The 26,498-nt window shown below is 41.5% G+C and overlaps 1 protein-coding gene across 14 annotated transcripts in view; it reads right to left on the reverse strand.

Annotated features, from left to right (window-relative positions):
* The window catches only part of LOC147032731 (carboxypeptidase M-like), a 174,473-nt gene that overhangs the window by 63,087 nt on the left and 84,888 nt on the right, over nt 1-26,498 (reverse strand). For 5 of the 14 annotated variants that reach the window (XM_085870578.1, XM_085870579.1, XM_085870580.1 and 2 more), the window contains exons 8-9: nt 10,654-10,802; nt 6,301-6,418 (exon numbers count right to left, since the gene is read on the reverse strand). In XM_085870578.1, coding sequence (XP_085726704.1) covers nt 6,301-6,418; nt 10,654-10,802 — 267 coding nt within the window. Of the gene's footprint in view, nt 1-1,264; nt 2,440-3,340; nt 3,898-6,294; nt 6,419-10,653; nt 10,803-26,498 lie in introns of those variants that run through there. The other 9 variants (XM_085870575.1, XM_085870574.1, XM_085870576.1 and 6 more) reach the window with 7 other exon arrangements.

The raw sequence follows: 26,498 nt of genomic DNA on the forward strand, positions 1-26,498 counted from the left end.
AGCAAAAGTAAGGCCAGTCCGCAGGCCTTGAGGCAGCCATGTGATCGAGAATAAGCAGCACACCATGAGAGCAAAGTCTCAGATTTCAGGGACACGGCTCTATAAAAGCACCCTGTCTGCACCTAAACAAACACTTCATACATCGAGTGAGAGGATGCAGCACTGTTGGTGTGCATTTACAACGAGACTTTTTGTACAGGCAGGGTCTAATTATGCCTGCACTGCAGATGAACCCTTAATGTAAGGCAGCTCTGCACAGCGGCCAGTTATAATGCCATTTTGTGGTTGCACTTCCCATAGTCATCATTGCTCCACGTAAGCAACACGTGAGCTTGTCGCAGATCTTGAAGGCAGCAAATTGTGATGATGCAGAAATACATGAAAACTGTTGTTCATTGACGCAATTGTATTACAGGAAGATTACACTACACTTTGTAAAAAGAGGTCACTTCAGCTAGAATGCGTCACAAAAACTAAACAAGGATCACTTATGTGGGTCATTGAAAATGTTATATGACCGAGATATTGACAATAGTCCCAGAAATACCAAAGTCAATGTTCCAACATATTCGAAAAAAAAAATATATATATATATATATATATATATATATATATATATATATATATATATATATATATATATATATATATATATATATATATATATATATATATATATATATATATATATATATATATATATATATATATATATATATATATATATATATATATATATACAATTGACCCCTCCCACACTCCTCTAGCCAAAGAAGCTGCATAAAGCAACCCAATAAGCCAGACACAAGGTATGCGCTATGCTGTTTCAACCCTTTCCCAAAGTTCTTCAACAACTATAAAAACGTTCACCATTGTACACACGTGAGAATCCCAATGCTACACACCCCCTCAGCTACTGGACCGGTTTCATCGCTGATTGGCGAATCATCAGCAATAGCGCATACAGTAATGCATACCAACGAGGCTCCCAAGCATGTAACGTGTGCAAACATCAAAATCAGTCAATATATAAAGAAAGACCCACCCACCTCTCTCACCTGTGAAAGGAGGGAATAGCCAATCAGCTCTCATCTTTTGAACTAAACCCAGGTGGCTCAGATTATATAAACAATTGACCCCTCCCACAATCCTCCAGCCGAAGAAGCTGCATAAAGCAACCCAAGAAGACATACACAAGGTAAACACTATGCTACATATACATATATAGACAAGGTGTCCCAAAAAAATGTACTCGCTCTTTAAATGATAATAAATGCGTTGTTTATTGACTTAGAAACAAGATTAATGGTTAAATGGATAAATGCATGTTTACAAATGTTCAAACTGACGACCATCACGTACCAAACACTGACGACCATCACGTTCCAAACACAGCCGATAACGCGGACCAATGGATTCAACAGCGTTATGAATCATTTCCTTTGCAACTGCAAGACATTGTCTTTCAATTTCCTCTTTCAGCTCATCGCCTGTTGCTGGTTTTGAGCCGTAAACCTTATCTTTGAGATATCCCCATAAAAAGAAGTCCATTGGAGTGAGGTCTGGGGAACGCGCAGGGAATTTAACACTACCTCTTCACCCCATCCATCTGTTCGGAAAAGTTGCTTCGAGATAGGCCCTTACATCACGGTGGTAGTGGGGAGGTGCTCCATCTTGCTGAAAGTAAATCTCTTCGTCTTCGTCACCAAATATCTCTTCGACACGTGGACCGACGGATTCCTGCAGCAAGTTTAAGTAAACATCCCCAGTGACAGTTTGGTCAAAAAAGAATGGCCCGAGGATGCCCAATGCTGATATCCCACACCACACTGTAACCCCTGGTAAGTTTAAATGGTGTTCCATCGTAACATGCGGATTTTCAGGAGCCCAGTAGGTGCAATTGTGTCGGTTAATTGAGCCATTTAACTTGAAGCTGGCCTCATCGCTCCAAACAATTTTAGATGGAAATGCTGCATCTTCTTCGCATTTGCCCGGGTACCACTCACAAAATTCAGCTCTCTGGTCAGGATCGTCTTCATTTAGAGCGTGAATTAATGTTGGAATGTAACTTTTCCAATTAATTCGCTTCAAAATGCGATGGGCGCTTGATTTTGGGATTCCCGTCTCACGAGCCATTTGTCGTACAGATTTCCGTGGGGATCGGTGGAGGGTTTCCAGCAATTGATTTTCCTTTGCGGGGGTGGTTGATGACCGTGGTCTTCCTGAACGCTCCTTATGGACGTCATGTACAGTTCCATCTGTTTCAAACTTATCTCGGATGCGAGCAATGGTGCGTCGCGTTGGTGGATCTTTGTGAAAATGTCGTCTAAATTGTCTTTGCATTTCCATGATGTTTTCGTGCTTCCAGTAGCACTTTATGATAAATTTTCTTTCTTCAAAACCTAGTCGTACTTCTGCCAATATTAGGGTCAATTTGATCTGAAAAGAAATGAAAAATTCAATGAGTTATGAGGAGCCAAAATGTGTACATTTTTTGGGGACACCCTGTGTGTGTATAAATATATATATATATATATATATATATATATATATATATATATATATATATATATATATATATATATATATATATATATATATATATATATATATATATATATATAACCTTGGATTACCTTGGCCTATTGTGAGTACCTCCTTCATAGAACGTTTTTGCATGCGTTTATCCACAAACCAAACTTTTCTGATTTCTACACTATGGAATAAGAGAGAGGGAGAATGGACTTTCCCTGGGAATGCAGGTTGGGAGGGGAGGAAGTGAAACAGGCATACAAGTCGGCAGCTTTATCCGGGGTTGGTTGCATAACGGTTAGTGTGTCTGGTCTGAGTCTGGAAATGTTGGTGGTTTAAATCCTAGCTGTCATACCAAAGCGTTTAAAAACGGTATGTGCTACCGTTAGGGTCCTTGCTTGATGCTCAGCAGTTAAAAGGATAGAGCATGGACAATCAACCATAAGTTATCAAAACGAGTTGTGCAGGCTTTAATGGGCTGAACCACCTCGTGACCTCCTCCTGTGTTGAAGTTCCTTGTTCAAGAGCATGTATTATTATTATTATTTTTATTATTATTATCATTATAGGTGCAATTCCTCATGGCTGATCACTCATTCTATATGAACTGCTGATTCAAGGTATTTGTTGTCGGTTAACAATTTTTTTAGATCCCTCTATCATATCGGTACAGCTTTTACAGTTTGAGAATGAGAGGGTGAAAAACTGTCGGTGTTGATACATAGTGCAATGTGTGTGCAGTGTAGGGAGGGGTTTGGGAATATCGGGGTTGGGATTTGAAAAAAAAAAACTCCTTTCTCCGAAGCCATTTCATAAAAAACACCATTTAATTTGCAGCATTAACGAGGAATGAAACAGGTGGAAATATTTCTGAGGTTCAAGAGAAAAAGCCAAAATTAGCACATGAAAAAGCTGGATGTCACCAGGCTTCTGGTGAAGAAAATAACAATGTGGAAGAGTAAAAATGAAAAGGAAATATTTGTGCCAAGAATATTCTTCAGCCAGGTGAGGGGAGGGGGTCCGGGGGGGGGAGTGGATTGTGGTGGAGAATAAATAAACGATTCTTTTTCTAATTTTTAATGCCAAAACTACAAGCTTGTTCCTCGATCACAAGTATGTTTACATCTTTGAAGTATTAAGGGATGAATTTCAGCGGCTTTATCATGGTTCCAAATGATGAGGAGGAGAGGGGTAATGAAAGGAGGGAATGGCTTGGGCCTTTCATTTAAGTGCATTGAAGGAGTAGTTAGAACAACAATTCTACCCTCAAGCTTCTGCAGTCGAATATGTACCATCCATCGGGGAACTCTTGTTGTCCACATTTCCTTCATTAACCATTCCTTTCACACCATGAGGCACATCGGGCTGCAAAGGCAGTTTCATCAGCTGAGGAGTAACAATCCTGGACAGGTCGCCACTCTGACGCAGGACAATCAAATGGCTTATCACCCCCAGTATTAAAAGCTGATACTCATTTTGTTGACCTCAGAAGGATGACGGGCTGAGTCAACCTCAACTGGAGTTAATTCAGTGGACAACAGGGCTTGAACTCAGGACCCTAAGATCCCAAGCTCACAACCTTAACCACTTAGCCATCACCAGGCTTTACATGGATTACAAGGACATTAGTCGTCAGTAGACAAGCACGAATGGTATCGGGTATTTGAACCTGGGGTTCTCTGACATCAAGAGCCATGGGTTCATATGGGAAGGCTAACAGGCCAACCTTTTTCTCACTTTTGTTTCTGGTTTTCCCTGAGTGGGTACTTATTAAACATTGAGGTATTCCAACCATATGCATATAATAAGAGCACACAAACATAGTCAACAATCAGACGTGGGAGAAAACTTTAGGTCTGACCCTCAACAACCACACTGTGGGTCAAACTGAAAAGTCAAGCCTAGGCCTAAATAAACAACCACAGACTTTAGTACAGTTTAATAACTACAATCCACAGTTGCTGGACATTAAGATAATCATGTTAAAGTGCATGATAAATGGTAAGATTTAAGATCAATCTCTTCCATCCAGGTCTCCAGAACAGCAGTTCACCACCATCTCTTATCTTCCCCCATCCAAAACCATGATCTTTTCTACCCCCATTAATCCACTCCAAACCCACTTCTTTCAAATTCACTGCTTACATTCCTGAAAGTTCCTGTTGTGTCCATCTTGTTTACCCCGTGTACCCCACCCCATCCCTCTCTCTTCCACAGATCTCTCAATATCTCTGTTCCCCACTGTTTTGTGCTTCCGTCTCCCACCCCTCTTGTCTCCCGCTCCCCTTGTTATAAGTTCTGTGTGTTAGTTCTTATATGAGCCTCGATAATGTATAAAAAAAACCCAGATATGCCGGTTGGCTGGGAAGAACACGACCAAACATGTAATTATCCCCACAGAAAAAAATGGCAGGATAGCCACGATGGCATCGCTTAAACATTAGAGATAGGAGGTACCTTTTATTCAATAATTCTGAGAGGTGGGGGAGGGAGGGGGAGTGGGAATCCTGAGACGTGGAACCTTGATAAACAAAAGGATGCTATCTGTCTGTCTGTGTCTTTCCATTTCCGAGGTCCTCTTTCACCACTTAGCACATTGTCACCACAATTTGTAGGCATAATTAGGAGTCTTACAGTTTTGCTTACGACATCTAAGTTTACTTTTGGGATGATTTCTTCTATTCATCACTGGATTGTTTTTATCTCCGCCACCGAAGGTGGATTGGAGGTTATGTTTTCACCCCTGTCTGTCTGTCTGTCTGTCTGTCTGTCTGTGAACAGGATATTATATCTCAAAGAGTTATGGATGGATTTGGACGAAATTTGGTGGACAGGTTTGTGTGTGTGTGTGTGTGTGTGTGTGTGTGTGTGTGTGTGTGTGTGTGTGTGTGTGTGTGTGTGTGTGTGTGTGTGTGTGTGTGTGTGTGTGTGTGTGTGTGTGTGTGTGTGTGATCGGGATGAATTAATTAGATTTTGGTGAAGATCTAGATGCAGTAGCAGAAATTTTTCGCGATTCTTCACAATTGAGAGGTTGGGCCAAAAACTATACATAGTGCATAATCTCAAAAGTTTATGGATGGATTAGATGAAACTTGGTGGAAAGGTTAGGTGTTTGACAAGGAAGAATTGATTCGATTATCTGGATCCACATGTGAGGATTTATTAATTTTTCAAGTGATTATATGGGTTAAAAATGAGGCCAAAATTATATACAGCTTGCTATTTCAAAACGTTGTGGATGGATTACGACAACAGTTGGTGGACGAGTTGGGTCGGTGACAAGAACAAGTCGATTCGATTTTGGGTTAACAGCCCAACGTTTGTTTTGGTTAATTTTGGTTAAAATTTTGGTTTTGATGCAGATCACTCCTATCAGTGGAACACAAAACGTAGAGTTCCGTTTTAGTTGTTGTTATTTTATTCCCCACACTTTTCTCAATTTTTTTTTTCTCAAAAATAAAAACTCGGATTTACTGTGTAATAAGTTGAAGCTGAAGTTAACCGCCCTCCACCTCTCTCCCCCTCCATAAATGTTTCAATGTTCCACCTATACACCGTGTTTAATTATTTGTGTTCTCAGCTGTGTAAACAATGAACATAGTACCTCATCAGTAGCAAAAGAAAATCAATCAGTTCCTGTACCTGTTCTGTCTGAGAAAGTATTACCAAAGGATCCAGTGCAAACAACTTCTCAGAAGACCATCGTGATTATGATAGCAACCAAGAGGGCAATGAAACTCTCTTCCCTTATCAGCGCCGTACCGTTACCTTCTCCCTTTTCCTTGCCGTTGTATTCCAGAATAAAATCTTGTCTTGTGGCAGAAAAATTTCTTGGTTCACTCAGCAAGATTGTTTGCGTCAGGGGTTTGAATCCTGGCGCCATGATCTAAAGGTGGCAGAGAGACACGAGCATCAACACAGGGTGATGTGAAAGGGTTTCTTGATTTGTTAGCAATGCTCTAAGATGTTGCACACCCACCAGAAAACGAATTGTTTGTAATGTTGCACTTGTACCTTGCAGGGAAACTTGCCATGGTGCCAAACCATAATCTTAGTCTTTGGGAAATGGATCAGTGGACATTTAACATCAGCAAGTACGTGCAGAAATGACAGCCTGCTTAAAACCCTCGGCAAAAGCACAATGCTCCTCAATACAGTATTTCACCAGAAGGCAATTTATGCACCATAATTCATCGGTAGTGATGTAACCAACAGACAGACGTCATACAATAACTGAATCCCATATCGTATGTATTCAATCGTTGCTCGGAAGCACACAATTTGGTTTTATTTCCTTCTTCGTTTTTAGGAGATTTTGCTTTTGAAATGGAAACTGCACTGTGTTTTTTTCTCGACCCATTCACTGTCGTCAAATGGAAGGTGTAGCACCGAAGAAATAATGATTAATAAAACGTGGTGTTGGAATCATTCCGGACACATCCTCCATCCTCCCTGTCATGGTAGTTTCGGAACGCTTCCATGTCATGGCAGTTAACAAGTCCCTGTTGTAGTAGTCATGAAGGTATTTACATGTTTATGCAAAGCTGACCCACATCCCTCTGCCAAATCCTTTGGATGGCTGTTGGGATCAAAATATTTGAAATTTGAAAGTGATTACGCAATGTACCTGTGCACCCTTAGTTGTCCGAAGGTTAAATGGGCCCAGACATCCCTCTTGAGCTGCCAAGAGAGTCTGGAGGTTTCTCGACCCATCTCTGAGCTATATAGCCTGGGTCGATGCTTGATCCAGCCGTAAACTGTCATTCTGGTGTTTCTGAAGTAGGCCAAAGCATCAGTGTGTGTGCCATCCCTCGGATGGACGTTAAGCCGGGCGTTCGGTCTGCCAGCATTCGTTGGTGGATGTTAAAGATCCCACCGTGTGCTTTGCAAAGAGTAGGTGAGCTATCGCTTTCACCCTGAGTAAATTACGAATTCTTCCTTTAAACTAAAGGGGGGCACTGCATCATCAGCAGAACCTCCCTCCTAGCAATGATGCACAACCCACAGACACGCGGTGCATACAGAAGACGAGGGAACGACTCTCTTCCCTTCTTTCTCCTCAATCTCCAATCCCTATTTTATTTTCCTTCTCTTCTCTCTTACCCCAAATTTTCTCTTCTATTCTGCTTTTTATCCATTCTTTTTATGAAATGTATTTTTGTCAATGCACATCCCTCCTTCCCTGCATACATTACATGTAGATGGCCCTCAATGGCATGCTTCGAAACTGACTGGGTACTCAAAAGGAAACTCTGGGTAAACTGGAAACTGGGTACGAAACTCAAAAGGAAATAAATCAACCAATGAAAGGTTTTGAACTCCAACTTCGGTACTGTACCTCCATCATAAACGCTGTGATAATTATTAGTCTACAGGTGAACAAAAAACTATTTACTGTATTACGAATACAAATATTTATCAAAAATAGTAATAATATTGATAATTTTTTTCAACCCAAATAGCAATTATTGTTCAATTTTTTTTTTGAATAATTACAAGAAGAACTAGAAGGGCACTCGGTGGAAGGCATACCTCTGCCACACAATGCCTGATCAGGTCAGGTCAGGTATGGGAGCATGTGCCAGAACAGCGCGTCGCTGCGTCCACTTTCCGCCGGTACTCCAGGGGCCTCCGTCTGGCCATCCCCCAGGCAGATGCCAGGCCCATCCCCATCTCCTTGAGATGCTGGTCAACCTGTTGCAACCATGAGGCACGTGGTCGGCCCACTGGCCTCCTCCACTCATGAGACTCCCTCGCTGAGAGAATCTGGTGAGCAGGATCAGAGTCAGGAAAACGAGCCACATGTCCATACAGCCGCAACTGACGCTCACGGACTATGCAGGTAACAAATCTCATCCGAGTCTCTCTCAGCAACCGCTCGTTGGACACAAAATCCGACCAGCGATAGTCAAGGATTCTCCGAAGAGACCTGGTACCAAAGGAATTAAGTCTCCATCTCAGATCCTTGGTCAGAGTCCAAGTCTCGCACCCATAGAGCAAGACTGGAAGTACCAAGGACCTGAAGACTCGGACTTTCGTCCTCCTGCACAGGTACCGGCAGCACCACACCCCATGATCCAGTGAATCCATGACTCCCCAGGCCCGACCCAGACGTCTATTGACCTCTGACTCGCAGCCAGCAGAGACATGAATATCACTGCCAAGGTAAGTGAATTTCTCCATGACCTCAACATCCTCACCACAAACAGACACAGACAGGACAGCAGCATCCAAGATGTCACCGAAAGCCTGGATCTTAGTTTTGACCCAAGAAACCCGTAATCCCAACGGCTCCGACTCCTCATTCAACACCTCGAGGGCCCCCAAGAGGATGTCTAAAGTCTCCGCAAAGATGACTGCATCATCTGCAAAATCAAGGTCCGAGGTCTTGACATTCCCAAACGATGCACCGCAACTTGATCTCTCCGACATCCTCCCTAGAATCCAGTCCATACAAGTGCTGAAAAGTGTGGGGGCAAGTACACATCCCTGACGAACTCCAGTAACAACTGGAAATAAGTCAGAGATGGTACCACCACACTTCACAGCACTCTCAGTACCAGAGTAGAGTTCAGACATCAGATCGATCAGTTTTGGTGGCACCCCACGAAGACCAAGAATCCTCCAGAGGACATCCCGATTCACTGAATCGAACACTTTACAGAGATCAACATGGGCTGCAAGCAGCCCCTGCCGAAACTCTCGTCTGCGTTCGTTCGGTGAGGACACGAACTGCAAGAATACGGTCAATCGTTGACGTCTTTGGTGTAAAGCCTGACTGCTCTGGACGCTGGTGCTCAAGCAGATGGTGGCGATCCACAGGTGCTCAAGCAGATGGTGGCAAATGCCTGATCCATGAGAACATATCGGGCCCAATACATTTTTTAAATATTATGCTACATATCGTTTTTGGCCCTATCTCTCAATGGTGAAGAATCACGTTAAAAACTAAACAATTCCCGTATCCAGATTCGGATTCAGATCTTCACCAAAATCTAATAATTTCATCTTTGTCACACACACACAACCTGTCCACAAAATTTCATCTGGATCCGTCCACAACTTTTTGAGATATCCTGCAGACAGACAAGCAGACAGAAAGGGGTGAAAACATAACCTCCTTCACCTTCGGTGGCAGAGGTAACAAGAAAAGGAGAAATCAGAGATTGCAAACCCTCACCAGGACTTCTTTTGAGTGGTGTATTTTTATGGGTTTTGGGTAAATACAATATGGCTGCCAACCATGTGACCTATGATATCATATGTGTGAACCTTTTGTTCCTCATGGAAAGGCGGTCATACGTGTAAAGTTTCACCTCAATTTGTTCAGCCACTTCAGAGAAGAAGATTTTTGAAGGTCTTTTTTTTTAAAGAAAAAACAATATGACTGCTGAATCACGTGACCGATGATGTAATGACAATTTTTTTCTGTTGACCATTTTATCCCCAGATGACCCTCAAAATTTTTCATTCTGATTGGATGTGGCATTCTATATTTGCAATTATGATGTCATAACGAGGGCTCCTCTGATGTAATAAAAAAAAAAATAAAACTCATTCCCCATGAGGAATACTTGCTACGTGCCAAGTTTCAATTCTTTCCTTGGTGCTGTTTCAGAGATACAGATGTCCAAAGTTTTTCCAATTTGGATGCCACACCACGTGACCTATGACGTCATAATTATCATAAGAACATTCGACATGAGTCGTCGCACCAATGGTGAAAATTTCTTCTCAATCCGACAAGCAGTTGTGGAGAAAAACATGGAAGTTCTGTGCGGACAAACAGACAGACAGACAAACAAATGGACCCAAATGCAACACCCTCTTCTTTGGTGAGGGTAATAATTGTTTATAATCGTTTCATTTTTTTTTTTTTTTTGAGTTGGCATGCTACAATCATATGTTCCAATGCCACATATAATGTCGATTTTTCCCATTGTCTGCTAATATCTTTGTAAATGATGTGAAAGGACACGGATGTGTCTTCATGTTCTAGACCTGCACGCAATAATATGCGCACAAGTTCCCTTTAGAAGCCTGAGATAACTGTTAAAAATAAATAAATAAAAATATGCGACAAATGGATTGGAATAAATTTCCTCAATATAATTCTCTCACCGTAAAATTGTATTGTCCGGGAAGAAGTAGACGAAAATATTCTCCATGCTCTGTTGTGTTAAAAGGGAGAAGGTTGTTCCGATCAGACACGAGAACATTTGCGCCCACCACTGCACCTCCATCCCGATCCAACACGAGGCCCTTCACACCTGCATGTCATCATAAAGCAAACGTGACAGCATTTCAAAAACAAACATGGTCATGTCCACAATCCAAAGACATTACACAGGAATCATGTTCATGTCAAATACTGCTTCTCCTACTTCTTTGTTGGCCCCAATGATTCCCACATTTTTGTGGGGTCTGGCCAGGCCTGACATTCAAATGAAGATTATTATGGCAAGAATTAGTAATTTGTTCAATGTACCTGTGATAACTCGCCTAATCTTCACAAAAAAACCAGTGTGGGACCTCTCGTATAACATCCACCAACTAATGCTAGCAGCTGGGACACCAAGCTTCACGTCTATCCAAGGGACGGCGGTGCATTTTGTGATGGAGCACCCTACCTGCAAAGCACCGTCCTGTCGGCCCAGGCATAACAAAGGAAACATTAAATGATTATATATATTTACAGTTTGCGATTTCAGCAAAATGTTTCCTCCTGCTATATTTATTTTTCTTTTTTCTTGGATGTATCTTGTTCCTTTTGTTCTCTTTCACACAAGCTACAAGCTACTGATTATTACAAAATATGGCCATTAGTCAAAAAGGGTTTGCAAATAGTGAATGTGACTTGAGGGTGGGCACCTTGTACACTAATCTATCACAAGACTGCTGGGAGATTGGCACCCCAAGGGCCATTGCAGCAATTAAAGGGAATTAGCAATGTTGCATATAATTATTCCTCAGAAATGCCAGTGGAAATCAAAAGAGAATAATGGAAGATAATTAAAAACTTACATTTGTACAGACTATTCCAGTGGGCCAGGAATAATTGATGACATTACATGAAAAAGTTACAATACAGAAAAAGAAAAACACTATACAAGTAGAAGCAAATCAAACTCCATGCTCATCTTGATGCCGTGAAAACAAAGGCCCTCAATATCATTGGAATCTCCTGCAATGAAGCCAACTCAGCTGGTCATACATTGGGGCTGTACCACTGTCTGATACCACCCTCTTTCTGGTCTTGTATTGTCTGCTCTTTCCATGCTCTGCTTGCCTCCCCCCCCTCCTCTCATGCCTCCACCCCAGGTATCCGTTGAGTGCACATGTTCTGCCAGTTGAACCCCCTTCTGGTGAAATTCCCAAAATCCAGACTCACTGCTCACCTCCACTCATTCATTCCTCTTTCCCCCCCCCCCCCAACTGTGAAATCAACTTCCACATTCTCTTCAATCTCATTCTTCCCTCCAGCTCTTCAAGACAGCTGTTCACCACCATCTCTGATCAATCATCCCCCATCCAAAACCATGATCTTTTTTTTCTATCACCCCCATTACCCCCACCCAAGCCCATTTATATCCAAATTCACAGTTTTTCTTTTTTTCTTCCTGAGAGTTTGCTTCTGTATCAACCTTATCCACCCCCAGCGTCCTCTCCTTCCCCTCATTCTTCCCCACATTCCTTGTTTGTCCATCTCCATCTATTGTGTTCCTCATCCCTGTTGTGTGGATTTCCCTCCTCTCTTTCTACTCTTCTTTTTCTTCTGTTACATCCTGATCTGTTCTCGCTCCTCCACGAGTCTCGACATTGTGCACAAAAAACCCAATGTTAGAAGTACAGTACAGTATACTAAATAGCATAAACATAATCAACATTTGGAGTGTCAAATAAATATACAAACTTATCATAAATCTCGACAACCCCCCAACCTCCTCTCGCCAACCCCACCATTCCACCAACGACTTCCAGGAAATGCAAACATTTTCACTTCAAATTATGCTTATTTGCTTTTCTTGTTATTTCTTGTTATTTCTTGCTTTTCCAAAGTAAAAGTTCAAATGTAATATAATATACAACTCCTACTACTACGACTACTTCTACTTCTTTAACAGCCAAAATTATTCAAGCCTTCTTGTGGAGTCAGTCCGGAAGAGATTTTGGCCTCAGCTGTTTGTGAACTGGCTGGCCAGGCTTCATGTTCGAATGAAGGTGATTTGAGCAGGAATTTGTAATTTGTGCCGACATTAACTAGCCTATAAACTCAGGAAAGACAGTGCAGAATATTTAACATCGACCAACAACAAATGCTGGTGGCTGGGTCCTCCGGCACAACATCCTTCCGATGGCTCGTCCTGCTGGTTGTTATCTCCATTTGCAGGTTTCAGAAGGTGGGGAGGAAGTTCTCCGAGAACTCAAAATGTCCATCTCCTTTTCAGTAAAGGATCGTGATTCATGAACCAAACTTTGAAACTTCGTTCTCAATAGCCTCATTCCAAGGGCTCTTTTCAAAATCTTCATTGAACCTCTGACCACTTCCACTTGTAGCTCGCTTGTTTGTAGTGATATTCCCTGGAATGATTTTTAAGTGTTCAGTAAGGGTTTCCTTTATCATTCTTGTAGCTCCAATAATTACTGGTACAATTTCAGCTTTCTTCAATTTCCACATCCTCCTGACCTCATTGTTTTTGATTCTGGTATTTGGTCATTTTCCTAATTTTTTTTGTTGCATTTAGTCTGAAGTAAATGGGAACTGAAACCTCAATCAACAATGATGACTTTTCCTTTTGGTGTTTGAGCACCACGTCCAGATGCAAAGGACCGGGATGTTGAAATGTTTACAGATGTGCCAGTGGATTACACCACATACGCTGTCATGTCTTTCTGTGTACAGCTGTTCTGACATGAGTTTTTTACATCCCAAAAGTCGGTGGCTGGTACTTTCTGTTTCTACCCCACAAAACCTGCATTTGGCCGATTGACTAAATCCCACCATTTTATTTTAAGGCATTAGTGTGGTGTCCTTGGTTTTGAGCATTTATGATGACTCGTTCTCCATCCCAATTAATTTGACCTCTTCCTAGCCATTCCAAAGAGCCTTCCTTGTCGATCCCTGTTCTGTCAACCTTTTTTTAAAATATTCCTGCTCTTTTGTCATTCTTCCATTTGTCAGAGTGTATCTGCTCATATTTATTTTTGTAGTTTTCCTTTGTTTTCTTTACAATCGTTGGGGCTGTGTTTGTTTTGAACACCAGGATAACAGTTTAAAGCCGAGTCAAGATTCAAACCCGTACTACATTGCTCAATGTCGAGAGCAAATCCCTCTCACCTACCCTGCCAGCGCTTAGATCAAATGTAGTAGAGACGTGAACTAAAGCACGCCTCCGATTAAGAATTCACTGTAAACTTGTGAAAAGGTCATGGGTGACTAAAACACAAAGTTACGACAGCTACGAATGATTTTCACAAATCACAAACGAGGCAGAAAGAGGCAATACATGAAAACAAGTTTATAGTTGTAATAAATGTATTCTTTAACAAGTAGAGGTACGCGCAAAGTACACCACCCCCATGCCAAATAAATAAAGAACAAATCCTCAAGCACGCGACATTGCTGGGGCACCTTCAGCGCCCGGCGATGCCACCATGCAGCACATGGTGACAAAATTGGGAGGGAGCAGTGTACAATAATTGATTAATTGATTAATTAAAATAAATAAATAATAATCGTAAAATAATTAATTTCTTAATCAATTGGCTAATAGCACACCAAAACCACCAGTGTTTCATCCGAATCTGTAACTTTTTGAAAATTAATTGATTAATCAAAAAATAAAATAAAACCTTTTTTTGCCAAAGCACATCTTCACTTTTGTCCCCAAATTTCAGCTGCCGAGCTCAAAGGATGGCTGAGATATCACTCGGACAAACAAACAAGAAAGAAAGAAAACCAACAAATCGAGTAAAAAACAAGTACTCTCTCTTTCCTTCGGTGCCAAGCGATGGCGTCATGCATCGCCTGGATATGGAATTGGAAAGGAGCGATGTACAATTATACAGGTATGTAGAGATTAACTTTGATGAAGCTGATGGAAAGAAGTGGATTATTATACGGAAGATAAATCAATTGATAGATTAAGCTAACACAGTAAGCATTAGATGTCCTCAACACCATTGGCAGAAACAAAAAATATAAGGCAAAGCTGAATTTAAAAGAGGAAGGGTGAGTATGGCCCTTGGCACATTGGTGGATCGACAGCAGGACATTATTTTTCAGACATTTCAATTGAAGAAAAAGAGTTCCGCACCACAATTGTGCTGCTATCACGCTGTTCCATGCTCGGCTGTTCTGACCCAATTAAAATGATTGTACTTTCGGGAACAATGTCAGATAAATGGAGCAGCATCGATATGCTGTGCTCACATACTATCAGGAATTTGTTTTGTAATTTTTTTTTAAAAGAACCATCATTTGTTATTTATTTTGAGTGGAAGATGCACCGGTAGCTTATATTTTGGAAGACCTGTTGAATGGAAGGTGATATATGTTGTTTACAAAAATTATTTTCAGAGTCAGAGGAGATTTTTCAAGCTGCGTTACTAATGCTCTTAGTCTCGTAATCTTGTTGAGATTTACATAGGTTTCTCTTTCTGCTCAACTCGTATATCATGTATTTATTTATTTTTGTTCTTCATGACTGTAGAAATTTAACCGCAACTTTAAAAATTAAGCATCTCAAGAAATTATGGGAAAAGAGTAAATATTGTCAAGGTGTGAAACCATTTAGGTATTTGCAAATATGAAATTCATGCGGGATAAATGAATACAAATGATACCTTGTGAAATAACAGAATCAATATTTCAATGAACACCACCATCTCATAATCTACTGTATCGCACTAAAATACGCAATTTGGTGAATGTCTGTCTGTCTGACCGTGATACATTCGGGCGATACTGATCTCATCTCAACCAAACTTGCCACAGGGATTAAGGGTCACACGAAGGAGGTTGTAGCGACTTTATTTGGCCCCCCTCCCCAAGGGGATTTTCCGCCTTGGGCGAAATCCATGTTAAGGTGTATAAATAGCTTATTGTGGTGTTTCATGAGGCACAAATTATTTATGATATATATATATATATATATATATATATATATATATATATATATATATATATATATATATATATATATATATATATATATATCAGTATGGAACCTCTGTTGAAACTGGAAATTATTAGCATCTGGTCTGGAAAATGAAACATATCCTTCAATCCTGGAAAATCTCACAGTCTCATCCTATTGCTTTGGAATGATCATCAAAGATCATCAAACCCCACCTATCTATTTCCTTGGTCATCCACTGGAAGATGATCAGTTTCTTGAAAGTCTAAGCCTCACCATCAGCCTGGACTTTCCTGCGCTGACCACATGACGTTTCCTTTCAGATTCCTTCCAGCTTCACCAATGTATAATTGGTCACAGTCTCTGCATGTTGAAAGGTAAACTACTGATTTGTCACCAGCTGATATCCTGTCCTTTCGCTTTGAAATTACATTAGTGATGATGTGTAGAGGCTTGTATGTGACACAAATCTGTGCTGCCAATCCTTGCCAATCTACCTTGCCAGTCCTTTCAGAAAAAGCCAGGGTAGTGCGGCAATACACAGTTCTCAAGCATGTCTGGCTCCTTTAGTTCTTCCCGTTTTGATTTTTCAGGATAGAGAGTACACCTTTGCTATTCCCTTTATTGAGGAGGACTCCTCCAACTAATCAAATTTATTTCATTGCATCGACTTTGGAAGATGACACCATCCATGATATGACACCAAGATGACACCCGAGCTGCCAAAGTCCGTGCTATAATGCGTTTGAGGGTGATTGGGTCGCAGGAGTTAATATCTCATTATCTGTTGGTGTGCATTTGTTTCCTGTATATTGACGTCTTTAAGTAGGTATCAGGCTTCCGATAAACCTCCACATTCATAAAGGCCAATTTTTTTTCTTTTTCAATTTCATTTGTGATGCTAATGCTGGGAAATATTTGGTCAAGTTGCCCAATAAGGTGATCTACCATGTCTCGATAAACAATAGTGAAAGTGTCAAGGAATTTGAAACAAAGGCGAGATGAACATGATGGAGCGATTATGCTTGGAAAGGTGGTTAGTCAACCATAGATTATTATATTTATCAAACCCCATCATCAAAATGATGGAAAGACTATCATTGTCTGCAAATCATGCCACGAATTGGACTATGATGGGACCCGTGTCCGAGACACAACATCCAACAAACGACCCATATTGATACTAATGGAGGCATGGCACGTCAAGAGCCGAGAGGGTGGTCTAACTGGGGGAAACTGTGGACATACCCACACAATGCATACCGATGATACGAATAGTAAAAACTGGATGGTGCAAGCAACTGAACAAGGTTAGCAAAAAACAACGCTCGATCCCCAACACCACGCCCGTTCATGTATAACACCAGCGGAAACTACCAACCATGCAACCCACACAGCACCATTTCCAACCCGGATGTGAACACAGCCATGTTCGGAAACACAAAAACAAGAACTAGCACACACACCCACTCAACCCAGTCATACAATACCGGATTACGAGTAAATCATAAAAAGAGCAGAGCAGACCATCAATGATGTGATTGGCATTTCTTTGCTTAAGATTTGGCAAAATAAAAATGCTCCTCAAAATGACCCCTTACACCGGCACGTGACCAGAAATGAATTGTCACCTCGGGAATAAAAGCGGACACGTTCCAAGGTTCGGGGTCTATTGGCCTGAGGAAACTGGTAAGTGGGTAAAACGTCGCCTGAGACTGGATCTGCTCTTTTTTTGTTTGTTATTAGATCAACAGAGTAGATCCAGTTACTCTTTTATTGGATATGCCTCTTTTTTTCCTTCTATATTATACTGACACATACATATGTACATATACAGTGTATTGTAATGGTCACGGGACATCAAAAACCAACGTGCCACCGGGCAGGGAGGGGATGAGAGGTTTTCGTGTCTGCCCGCGTTAATTTGGGTGCGAATCGGTGTTTGAAACCACATAACCAAGATGAATCAACCTGCCAGAATTGGCAGAGCAAACCAATACAGGTGATTCACTTTTTTGTTGCACGTTGGAGGTCTTTATTGCGTGAACACAATATGGGTGTTTTTGTATGCTAATTGGGTTTATTGGCATAAATAATGGGTTCATATGCTAATTATCCATGTCCTGTCGAGTTCCTGCTTCCTGATGACCACACAGTTGTCATTAACAGGGAGAGGAGGAAGAGGAAGAAGAAGAAACCATGGCCGGCATAAACAGACTGCCTCTAATGAAAAAAAAATACCCAACACACCCTAGGAACCATGATGGAACTTGATTACTAATTTTACTCATTTGTACAGGGTGACTAAATGGAGAGAGAGAGAGAGAGAGAGAGAGAGAGAGAGAGAGAGAGAGGAAGAGAGAGACAGAGAGAGAGAGAGGGAGAGAGAGAGAGAGAGAGAGAGAGAGAGAGAGAGAGAGAGAGAGAGAGAGAGAGAGGTAGACAGTGAGAGCGGGAGAGAGAGACAGAGAGACACAGAGAGAGACAGAGAGAGAGGAAGAGAGACACAGAGAGAGACAGAGAGAGACAGAGAGAGACAGAGAGAGACAGAGAGAGACAGAGAGAGACAGAGAGAGACAGAGAGAGACAGAGAGAGAGACAGAGAGAGAGAGACAGAGAGAGAGAGACAGAGAGAGAGAGACAGAGAGAGAGAGAGAGAGAGAGACAGAGAGAGAGAGACAGAGAGAGAGAGAGACAGAGAGAGAGAGACAGAGAGAGAGAGACAGAGACAGAGACAGAGACAGAGACAGAGACAGAGACAGAGACAGAGAGACACAGAGACAGAGACAGAGACAGAGACAGAGACAGAGACAGAGACAGAGACAGAGACAGGACAAGACTGAGAGCAAGCATATGGAACCTGTCCACATTCCATTGTTTGCCATGCGGCGAGGGGTCTTTCCAGGTGCCCGTGTGGATCGTCTTTTCCCACGTACATTGAGCAGTAAGTAGAAAGAAATAACTCACATATGTGTGGGACAGATTATAGGGGCATTTCCAAAAAGCTGAAGCTTGTGGTGAAATACCTGAAATAATAAACTATCAACTACCAATCCAAATAAAGATGAGAAAATGACTATGACCAAAGGACTATGAGAAAGACTATGAGCAAAAGCAAACAAAAGAATGGACCAAATACTGAAATACAAGAATTGTTTAAACATCAGGGTGATGTTTTATGCTCGAGACTACATGCCAGAGAGTACATTGCATATTTGGATATGGGAAAGGTCTCATGGGAAGATTTGAATCTACCCATGGCTGGCTTCTCCGTCAATCGTGTTCCATAGATGAGGACCAAAAATCTCATTGTATTCGTGGAGTATGACATGTGAGTGCAGAGTAATAGCAAATTGTTTCAGGATCTGGTATGAAAAGTGTGTGTGTGTGTGTGTGTGTGTGTGTGTGTGTGTGTGTGTGTGTGTGTGTGTGTGTGTGTGTGTGTGTGTGTGTGTGTGTGTGTGTGTGTGTGTGTGTGTGTGTGTTTATTGAGGTGAAGTAAGAAGAACTAGACATAATTTGATGTCGCGTCATAGACCGACATGCCTCTGCCAAGATTAAGTATTTGCTTACTCTAACTTTTACCTAAAACCTCAAGACCATTTGACCTCAATATCTAATCTGTCCATATGTATCATGGAATATGTACTTAGTTTTGTTCAAATCCCATAGCCAATGGTATCACATTAACAGGAGTTTTAATGTGACCTCTGACCCTTGACCTTTCAGTTACAAATATTCTATCATGTCTGGATGTACTGACAGAGGTTTATACATGGTTCTACCAAGTTTGATTAAAATCCCTTCAGCTGTTCTCAAGTATCACATCTTTACCTGACATGACCTCTGACCTTTGACCTCTTGATGCCAAAATCTATTCGGTTCATATTTGCATCATAATATATACCTTTACCAAGTTTGTTCAAAATTCCATCACTAGTTAACAAGTTAGCGTGGTAACAGAATTTTGCCTTACGGGACTCTGACCTTTTCCCTTTTACCTTTGACCTCTTGACCCCATAATCTTAGAAGTTCATCTTTACATCATTATAATACTTGTAGCAAGTTTGACTGAGATCCCTTCAGCCTGACCATTCAGCCTAACTCTGACCTTTTACCTCTGACCTCTTGACCCCATAATCTTAGCAGTTCATCTTTACATCATTATACATACTTCTAGAAAGTTTGACTTAGATCCCTTCAGCCATTCTGAAGTTATCGCGGTAACCGAAACCTATCACGGGTACATGGATAGATGGACAACCCGAAAACATAACGCTTTTGGCGACTTCGGCGCGGAGGCATAAAAAGTTCAGGGAAGAGGATTATGGACATACTTATACATGAATATCCCTGTGTGGAATTTGTTCATATCATTAAGCATCAGAGTGTTAAATCTCATGAAAAGAAGTGCTTGTGGTCTCGATGATGAGAGGAGTTGCAAATTGTCAAGGCTCTTTTTTTGAGTAACAATGAGTGAATTAAGCTTATTGTTGCTGGTGCGTGCCCATATACAATATAACAATAAATGAGGTAAGGTAAAATTCGAGTATTACAAAGATAAATTAAACTGATTGAGGGTAGAAATGAACGTGATTGAGATAAAACACCTGTGTTACGAGAAACCGTTTTAGTGATGATGGAAATTATGTGGTTAGACCAGGTGAGTTTATCATCAATGACTCCTAAATTTAGAGGAGTGAACCTAAGTAATGCGGATATTATCAATTTCAATAAGGTTCATGCTGTTAGATTTATTTGAATTGAAAAAGAGCATAAACTAGGTTTTATTATGGTTTAAGGCAGTGGTCCCCAACCTTTTGATCCCACGGGCCACATTCACTACTCCCAAGGATGTTGGGAGCCAGAAAAAAATTGATGCATTTTATTGAGAAAATTGATACTGAGAAACATTTTCAGAGTCAATGAGAAACTGAATGCATTTTTAATTTTAATTTTTTTATTAAATGTAATTAATTTTAAATTCTGCCGCAAGATAAAATCAAATTGATTTGATTCCTCCCGGCAATAAGCGGAAGTGGCCGGCAGCGGCATTGTGTAAGGCTTTTCAGGTCACGGCGCCGGCCGGCAGTGGCCGGCAGTGGCATTGTGTAAACCCCTTTAAAATAGCTACATGGAAATGTTTTTTGATTGGAAAGTCCTCGCGGGCCGCAGTATAGGGCTCCGCGGGACACAGGTTGGTGACCAATGGTTTAAGGTTTGTTTGGTTTGAACCAGGAGGACACCTTATTTACTTCAGAGGATAAAGGTCCACAGAATCAGAAATTCATGTTTGGTTTCATGAATAAATATGGCTTCACTTAACACTTAATTGTTGCTGTTTTTTTCCTTGAATTAATATCTAGAAACGAAGATTTTAATGTTTTTTTTGGTATCTTTGTACGCTCGCTTGGCCCCCGCCCCCGAACAACAGCAATGTGATTACGTCATATATCATGTGACGCACCACGTCATCTTGAGGATACTTTTGCTGTGGGACTTGTGTTTCTGTGTGGCATACATATGCTCTGAACTCTGAAAAAGTACTGAGAATGCCCTCAAGATGCATAGTTGCTGGTCCTGGAAATACTGTACAACCAAAGGTGCTGTGAGTACGCATGTTTCCCAAAAGATTCAGCTGGAAGGGAAATTTGGTCAGCCAAAGTAAAACTGACCAAAGGACAGTGGTGTGACCCAACTGCTTCAAGTGTCATTTGCAGCACCCATTTCAAAGATAATTTGCATGACACCGGCCTGTATTCCCAGTTTGGGATGAGTAAATTAAGGCGATTAAAAGCTGAAACTATCCCCACGAACATTAGAGATAATTATAATGTAATGGAAAATAAGAAAATGGACCGAACACCTGCGGAAAAAGGGCCACTCAAAAATTACACAACACATCGGAGGTTGTGTGTGTGTGTGTGTGTGTGTGTGTGTGTGTGTGTGTGTGTGTGTGTGTGTGTGTGTGTGTGTGTGTGTGTGGGGGGGGGGAGGGGGTGTTTCCAATGCCATTACGTAATGCTAATTAATCAATCAATTACAACTTTGCTCCACGTACCCGTTATTTAATGATACACATATTCAATACATTAACAGTATCAGCATCAATGTATATTTATATATGCACAGTTATGTTCAATCAACGTTAATTAACCTATTGATTAATTAACATTCTGACGATCATCCCATCCATTATGGTAATAATCATCTATACGTCTCGTAACGCACTGTAGATCTGGATAAGAATTTTATTTTTCCTTTTTTTAAAGTGATTCTTCACCATTGAGAGATGGGGCCAAAAATGATATATAGCATGATACCTCAAAACGTTGTCGATGAATTTGGACAAAACTAGGTGGATGAGTTGATGAAGTGAAAAGAACAAGCCAATTCCATTTTGCAGGTCTTGATCCAGATCCGGGCTATCAATGCAATACAAAATGTAAACTGTTCAGTGTGGTGGAGGTATGAACTCCACCGAGTGCCGTTCTGGTTACTACAACAATTACAGAGAAGTGTTATATCAAAATACCACCAAACTCCAAATTGACCATGTTCTCGCTCTATGATTTACTACTTTACCAGTTGTTATTGCCGAGTCTTTCTTTGACGTCGTCCCAATTGTTGTGAACAACAGGTATTTCATGAACTATGTCATCGTCAATGTCCACGTCAGGTTCATACCTGTGCCGTCTGAGCACCTTTTACATCATTATTTTGACTATCGTCATAATCTGAGGATTCTTGATCAGAAAATTCTTCATCAAATTCAATTTCTGACTCGTCTGAAGCGGGTTGTGCAGCCATTATCCTCTGCGTGGTGAGACAATCGTTCCACCAATTACATCATACAGATGATATTATGACCATGGCGGTTTTCTGGAATTTTTAGGGGCGATACCTACCTGGTTGGGTTTTTAAAAACTTTAACACGTCAAAAAACTCTTAAAATTAAAAACAATGTTCAGTTCTTAGTTTATGACTTAAAAATCAATATCATCAAATCAAAAAAAAAATTCTGATTCTGTGGGCATTTAAGCTATTAATTAAGGAATCGTAATTTGAATTGGAGTATATAATCGTCGTGTAATTTGCAACAACATAAATTGTAAAAGGGAAGAAGAAGAAGAATTAACATACAGTATAAAAAGGAGAGGACCAAGGATAGAGCCCTGTGGAACACCATGTCGAATGGCGTTCCAACTGGAATTACAGTTAACAGTCGTAAATTGTTAACAGTTATTGATAAAAGAAGTGAACCTTTGCAGAGCAATACCCATGATACCATAAAATTCAAGGTTAGATAAGGGAATGGTTAATTGTGTCAAAGGCTTTCGTTACATCAATAAAAAAAAAGCTGATGGTAGACATTTTGTTATAAACCACATCGATGAGTTTATCAACTAGTTGCACAAGAGCCATGTCAGTAGACTGTTTAGATCTATAGCTGATGTGCTGGCCATAAAAAAAAGGTTGAATTTAGAGATCAACTTGGAAAGAGATTCATAAACAAGTGTTTCTAAGATTTTATAGAAACAAGGAAGAACAGAAATTGGTATGTGGTTGTGAATTTCCCAATTATCGGCAGATTTAAAGAAGGGGATAACTTCTGCGACCGTTAGATAAGAAGGGACAAATCCACTAAGGAAATGAAGATTGAAGATAAAGGCAAGAGGTCAAGAAATCAAGGAAATAACAATTTTAACTACTGATGAATTGATCCAATCAAACCGACAACTGGTGGTCTTGTTTATCTCTTTACCTATTTGAATAACTTTGTAAGAATCAGTCGGTGTTAAGAAAAATGAAGAACCATTGGGGTTATGCAGATAATCAGTGAAAATTGTGTTAAAAGGATGGCTGGTTTCAGACACTGTTCTCATCGCAGCATTTAATTGAACGTCGCTGGCCTTCTAAGGGCACTCGCCGACCAAACTGGCGAGCAATACTCTGCCGTCGAGTACATGAGGGCGAGAGTTGCCGTGCGGACGGTGTTAGCGCCGGCTCCCTACGAAGTTCCGGACAGTTTCCGGATGGGGTTTACCCCTGCCCTGACCTTCTCCTTGCATCTTTGCAGGTGCTCCTTGTAGGTCAGGGTCCGGTCAAATGTAACCCCCAGGTATTTGGGATGACGGACATTTTCAACTTTCGTATCGCAGAATGTCACATCTACCTCTGCATTTGCAGTGTAATCGTCAAGATGGTGGGTGCAGACGGCTGTTTTGTTGGGATTTGGGCAGAGCTTCCATTTGTGTAAATACTCCTCCAGTATGCCCATAGCTCGGGTGAGTTGGTTCCCGACAGATTTTAGGTTGGTTCCCTGCGCTACGGGTTCGATGTCATCAGCATAGGCAAGTTTGAAGGAGGTCGTCGTTGGCAGGTCGCTGACATAGAGGTTAAAGAGGGTGGGGGCTAGAACAAATCCTTGTGGGAGGCCATCGTTTAATGTTCCAACATTGCTGATTTTGCCATTGAGACCAACCCGGATCTTACGGTCCCCAAGGAATACTGACAGTAGCCCGATTGTCTTCTAAGAGAGGGAGACTTTCGAGACTTTGAAAAGGAGCCATTGGCACCAGACTGTGTCATAGGCCGACAATAGGCTCACCAAGACAGTTGCCATCTTTTGTTTTCTCTGGAAGCCAGCCTTCCTGTGAGGAGATAGGAGAGAGGGCAAGAACATGATCACAGGTACTGTGGCCGGGCCTAAAGTCCCCCTGCTCATCAGGTGGGAAGGCCTCCAGGGTGGGAGTTAAACAGGATAGTAGGGCCTTCTCCATCAGCTTTCCCCATTTACTGATAGTAGGGCTATTGCCTGGTAGTTGTAGGGCAAGTCTGCTGGCTTACCAGTTTTTAGGATGGCAATAGCATTAGCCTTCTTCCAAGCTTCAGGAATTTGCCATGTTTCATGGATGGCAGTAAAAAGGGTCATCAACCAGATATGACCCTTTTCTCCAAGAGTTTTTAGGAATTCAGGGAAAATTCTATCAGCCCCTGCAGCTTTGCCATTTTTAGTTGCAGACAGTGTGGCGTTAATGTCTTTCTTTGTATATGGGGCCGCCAGGTGGCTGATCAGTGGGCTTTCATGGAAATTTTGGAAGTGTTCCCTTTTTACCTCCTGTCTTCGTAATTTAGAGGTCAGTGCCTTTGAGGTCTGGAGGAGGTGGAATGTGATGGAATCAGGGGAAAACTCTTGGGATTGCAGCAGTAGTGTTTTCTGCAGCATCCAGTTTCTTCAGCAATGCCCATGCCTTGTGGTTGCTGTGCGGGAAGTCTGTTGACTCCACCAACTACTTCCAGCACTTCAGACGTTCAGTATCGAGAACCTCAGCTTGTGCCTGCATGGCGTCTGGATTCCCAGTGTTGTTGTGCTCCTTGAGAAGCCGTTCAGTCTCCACTGTCCAGCAAGGTGTGTAGGTCTTGCAGAAGCCACACAGTGTGGTATTGGTGGCAGCAGAGAGAAGGAGGTGCACAAATTCTGCGAATTTAACTGGGGCAGGTCATATATCCTCGATCTTGGATTCAGCTTCTTTGGTGAAAGCAGTCCAATTCTGCTTTCCAGAAGCTAGCTTCAGCGTGGTTTTTGCTTCGAGTGCACCAGCGGGATCTCGATACCAGTGTGAACATCAGTGGGGTGATGTTGGCTTTTTGGAAAGGGAGCGAGAACTCTTCTCGATGCCGTCATTGGTACTCCTCTGTCATCCTTTGTCAGGAAGCAGAAGTTGGGATTTGGTCCGCTCTGCCATCATCCCGAGTGGAAGGTCTTTGGCTGCTTTGGGTCAAACAGCAAGTGGAGATCGGCAATCGATACCCAGTCGGTTAGCTGTTCTCCGGCCATGCCATTTTCCTTATATCCCCATTCAGAAGAGTGGTTGTATTGGGGTCGTGCAGGTGATGGCCATATTTGTGTGTGTGCGGCTTGTGCACATTTGCAACAGTGAAACTGCTTATCTTTACCGTTGTGTGTAGCGAGTTATTGTCTGCAGTTTCGATGTTTTGAAAACCATGTTTGATGTCAGTGGCAAGGTCATGTTTTTCTGCATTTATGGAGGCCATGAGGTTGTTGCCTGCAATCTTTTTCTTTGCAGCCTTTTTGTCATCCTCACTATAAGTTTCCTGGAGTATGGCTACGTCGATATTGTAGTCCTTCAGCATCTTGGCGAGAATCTCACACTCAGGAAATGTCAGCCCCTCAACATTGAGTTGGAGGATGTGGAGGGAGGGGCCCACTGGTTTTGTTGTGGTCCATGGCTTTTGGTCCTGAAAAGGACCTTTTTTTTTAGCACTATGCCACCTCGGGCCCCATTGCTGGGATTTGTCCCGAGTGCATCGGTGGTAATGGCCAGTTGATGACATCAGTCCTGATAACTTCAGAGTACAACTGTCAAATATCATTCAACAGCAGCACCGCGTGGAGGTTGTCTTCTTGCTCCCAACTGGTTAATAATTAACCAATATAAAGCTTCACTGAAACTTTGCCAGGGTACTGATGGTGTTGTTTTTTTTGAAAGGAACTATGGGAATAAATGTACAAATTACAAAAGAGAAGGCTATAAAAGAGGTTTGTTCAGTTGGCATAATAAAGGCAAATTTACAATGATTGGTCAGAAGTTTGTAATTTTTTTCAACTTTGTGAGACTGCTAAGGAGGGGAGATGCAGAATGAGGACTTCTGCCAGCAGTTGATTCTGCAAGATACAACTCAATATTTTAAGCATCGTGAGGTCTTACCTTGTGGTTTGAATTAAAATGTCACTGAAATGCAGGTGGATCATAACATGTCAGGAGATAGAAATGCCATTTTCATCATCTTTAGTTTGTTGTT

Source organism: Eptatretus burgeri, chromosome 2, assembly GCF_056783735.1.
Source record: "Eptatretus burgeri isolate ZD-2024b chromosome 2, Ebu_testis_v1, whole genome shotgun sequence".
NCBI classification, from domain to species: Eukaryota; Metazoa; Chordata; class Myxini; order Myxiniformes; family Myxinidae; genus Eptatretus; species Eptatretus burgeri.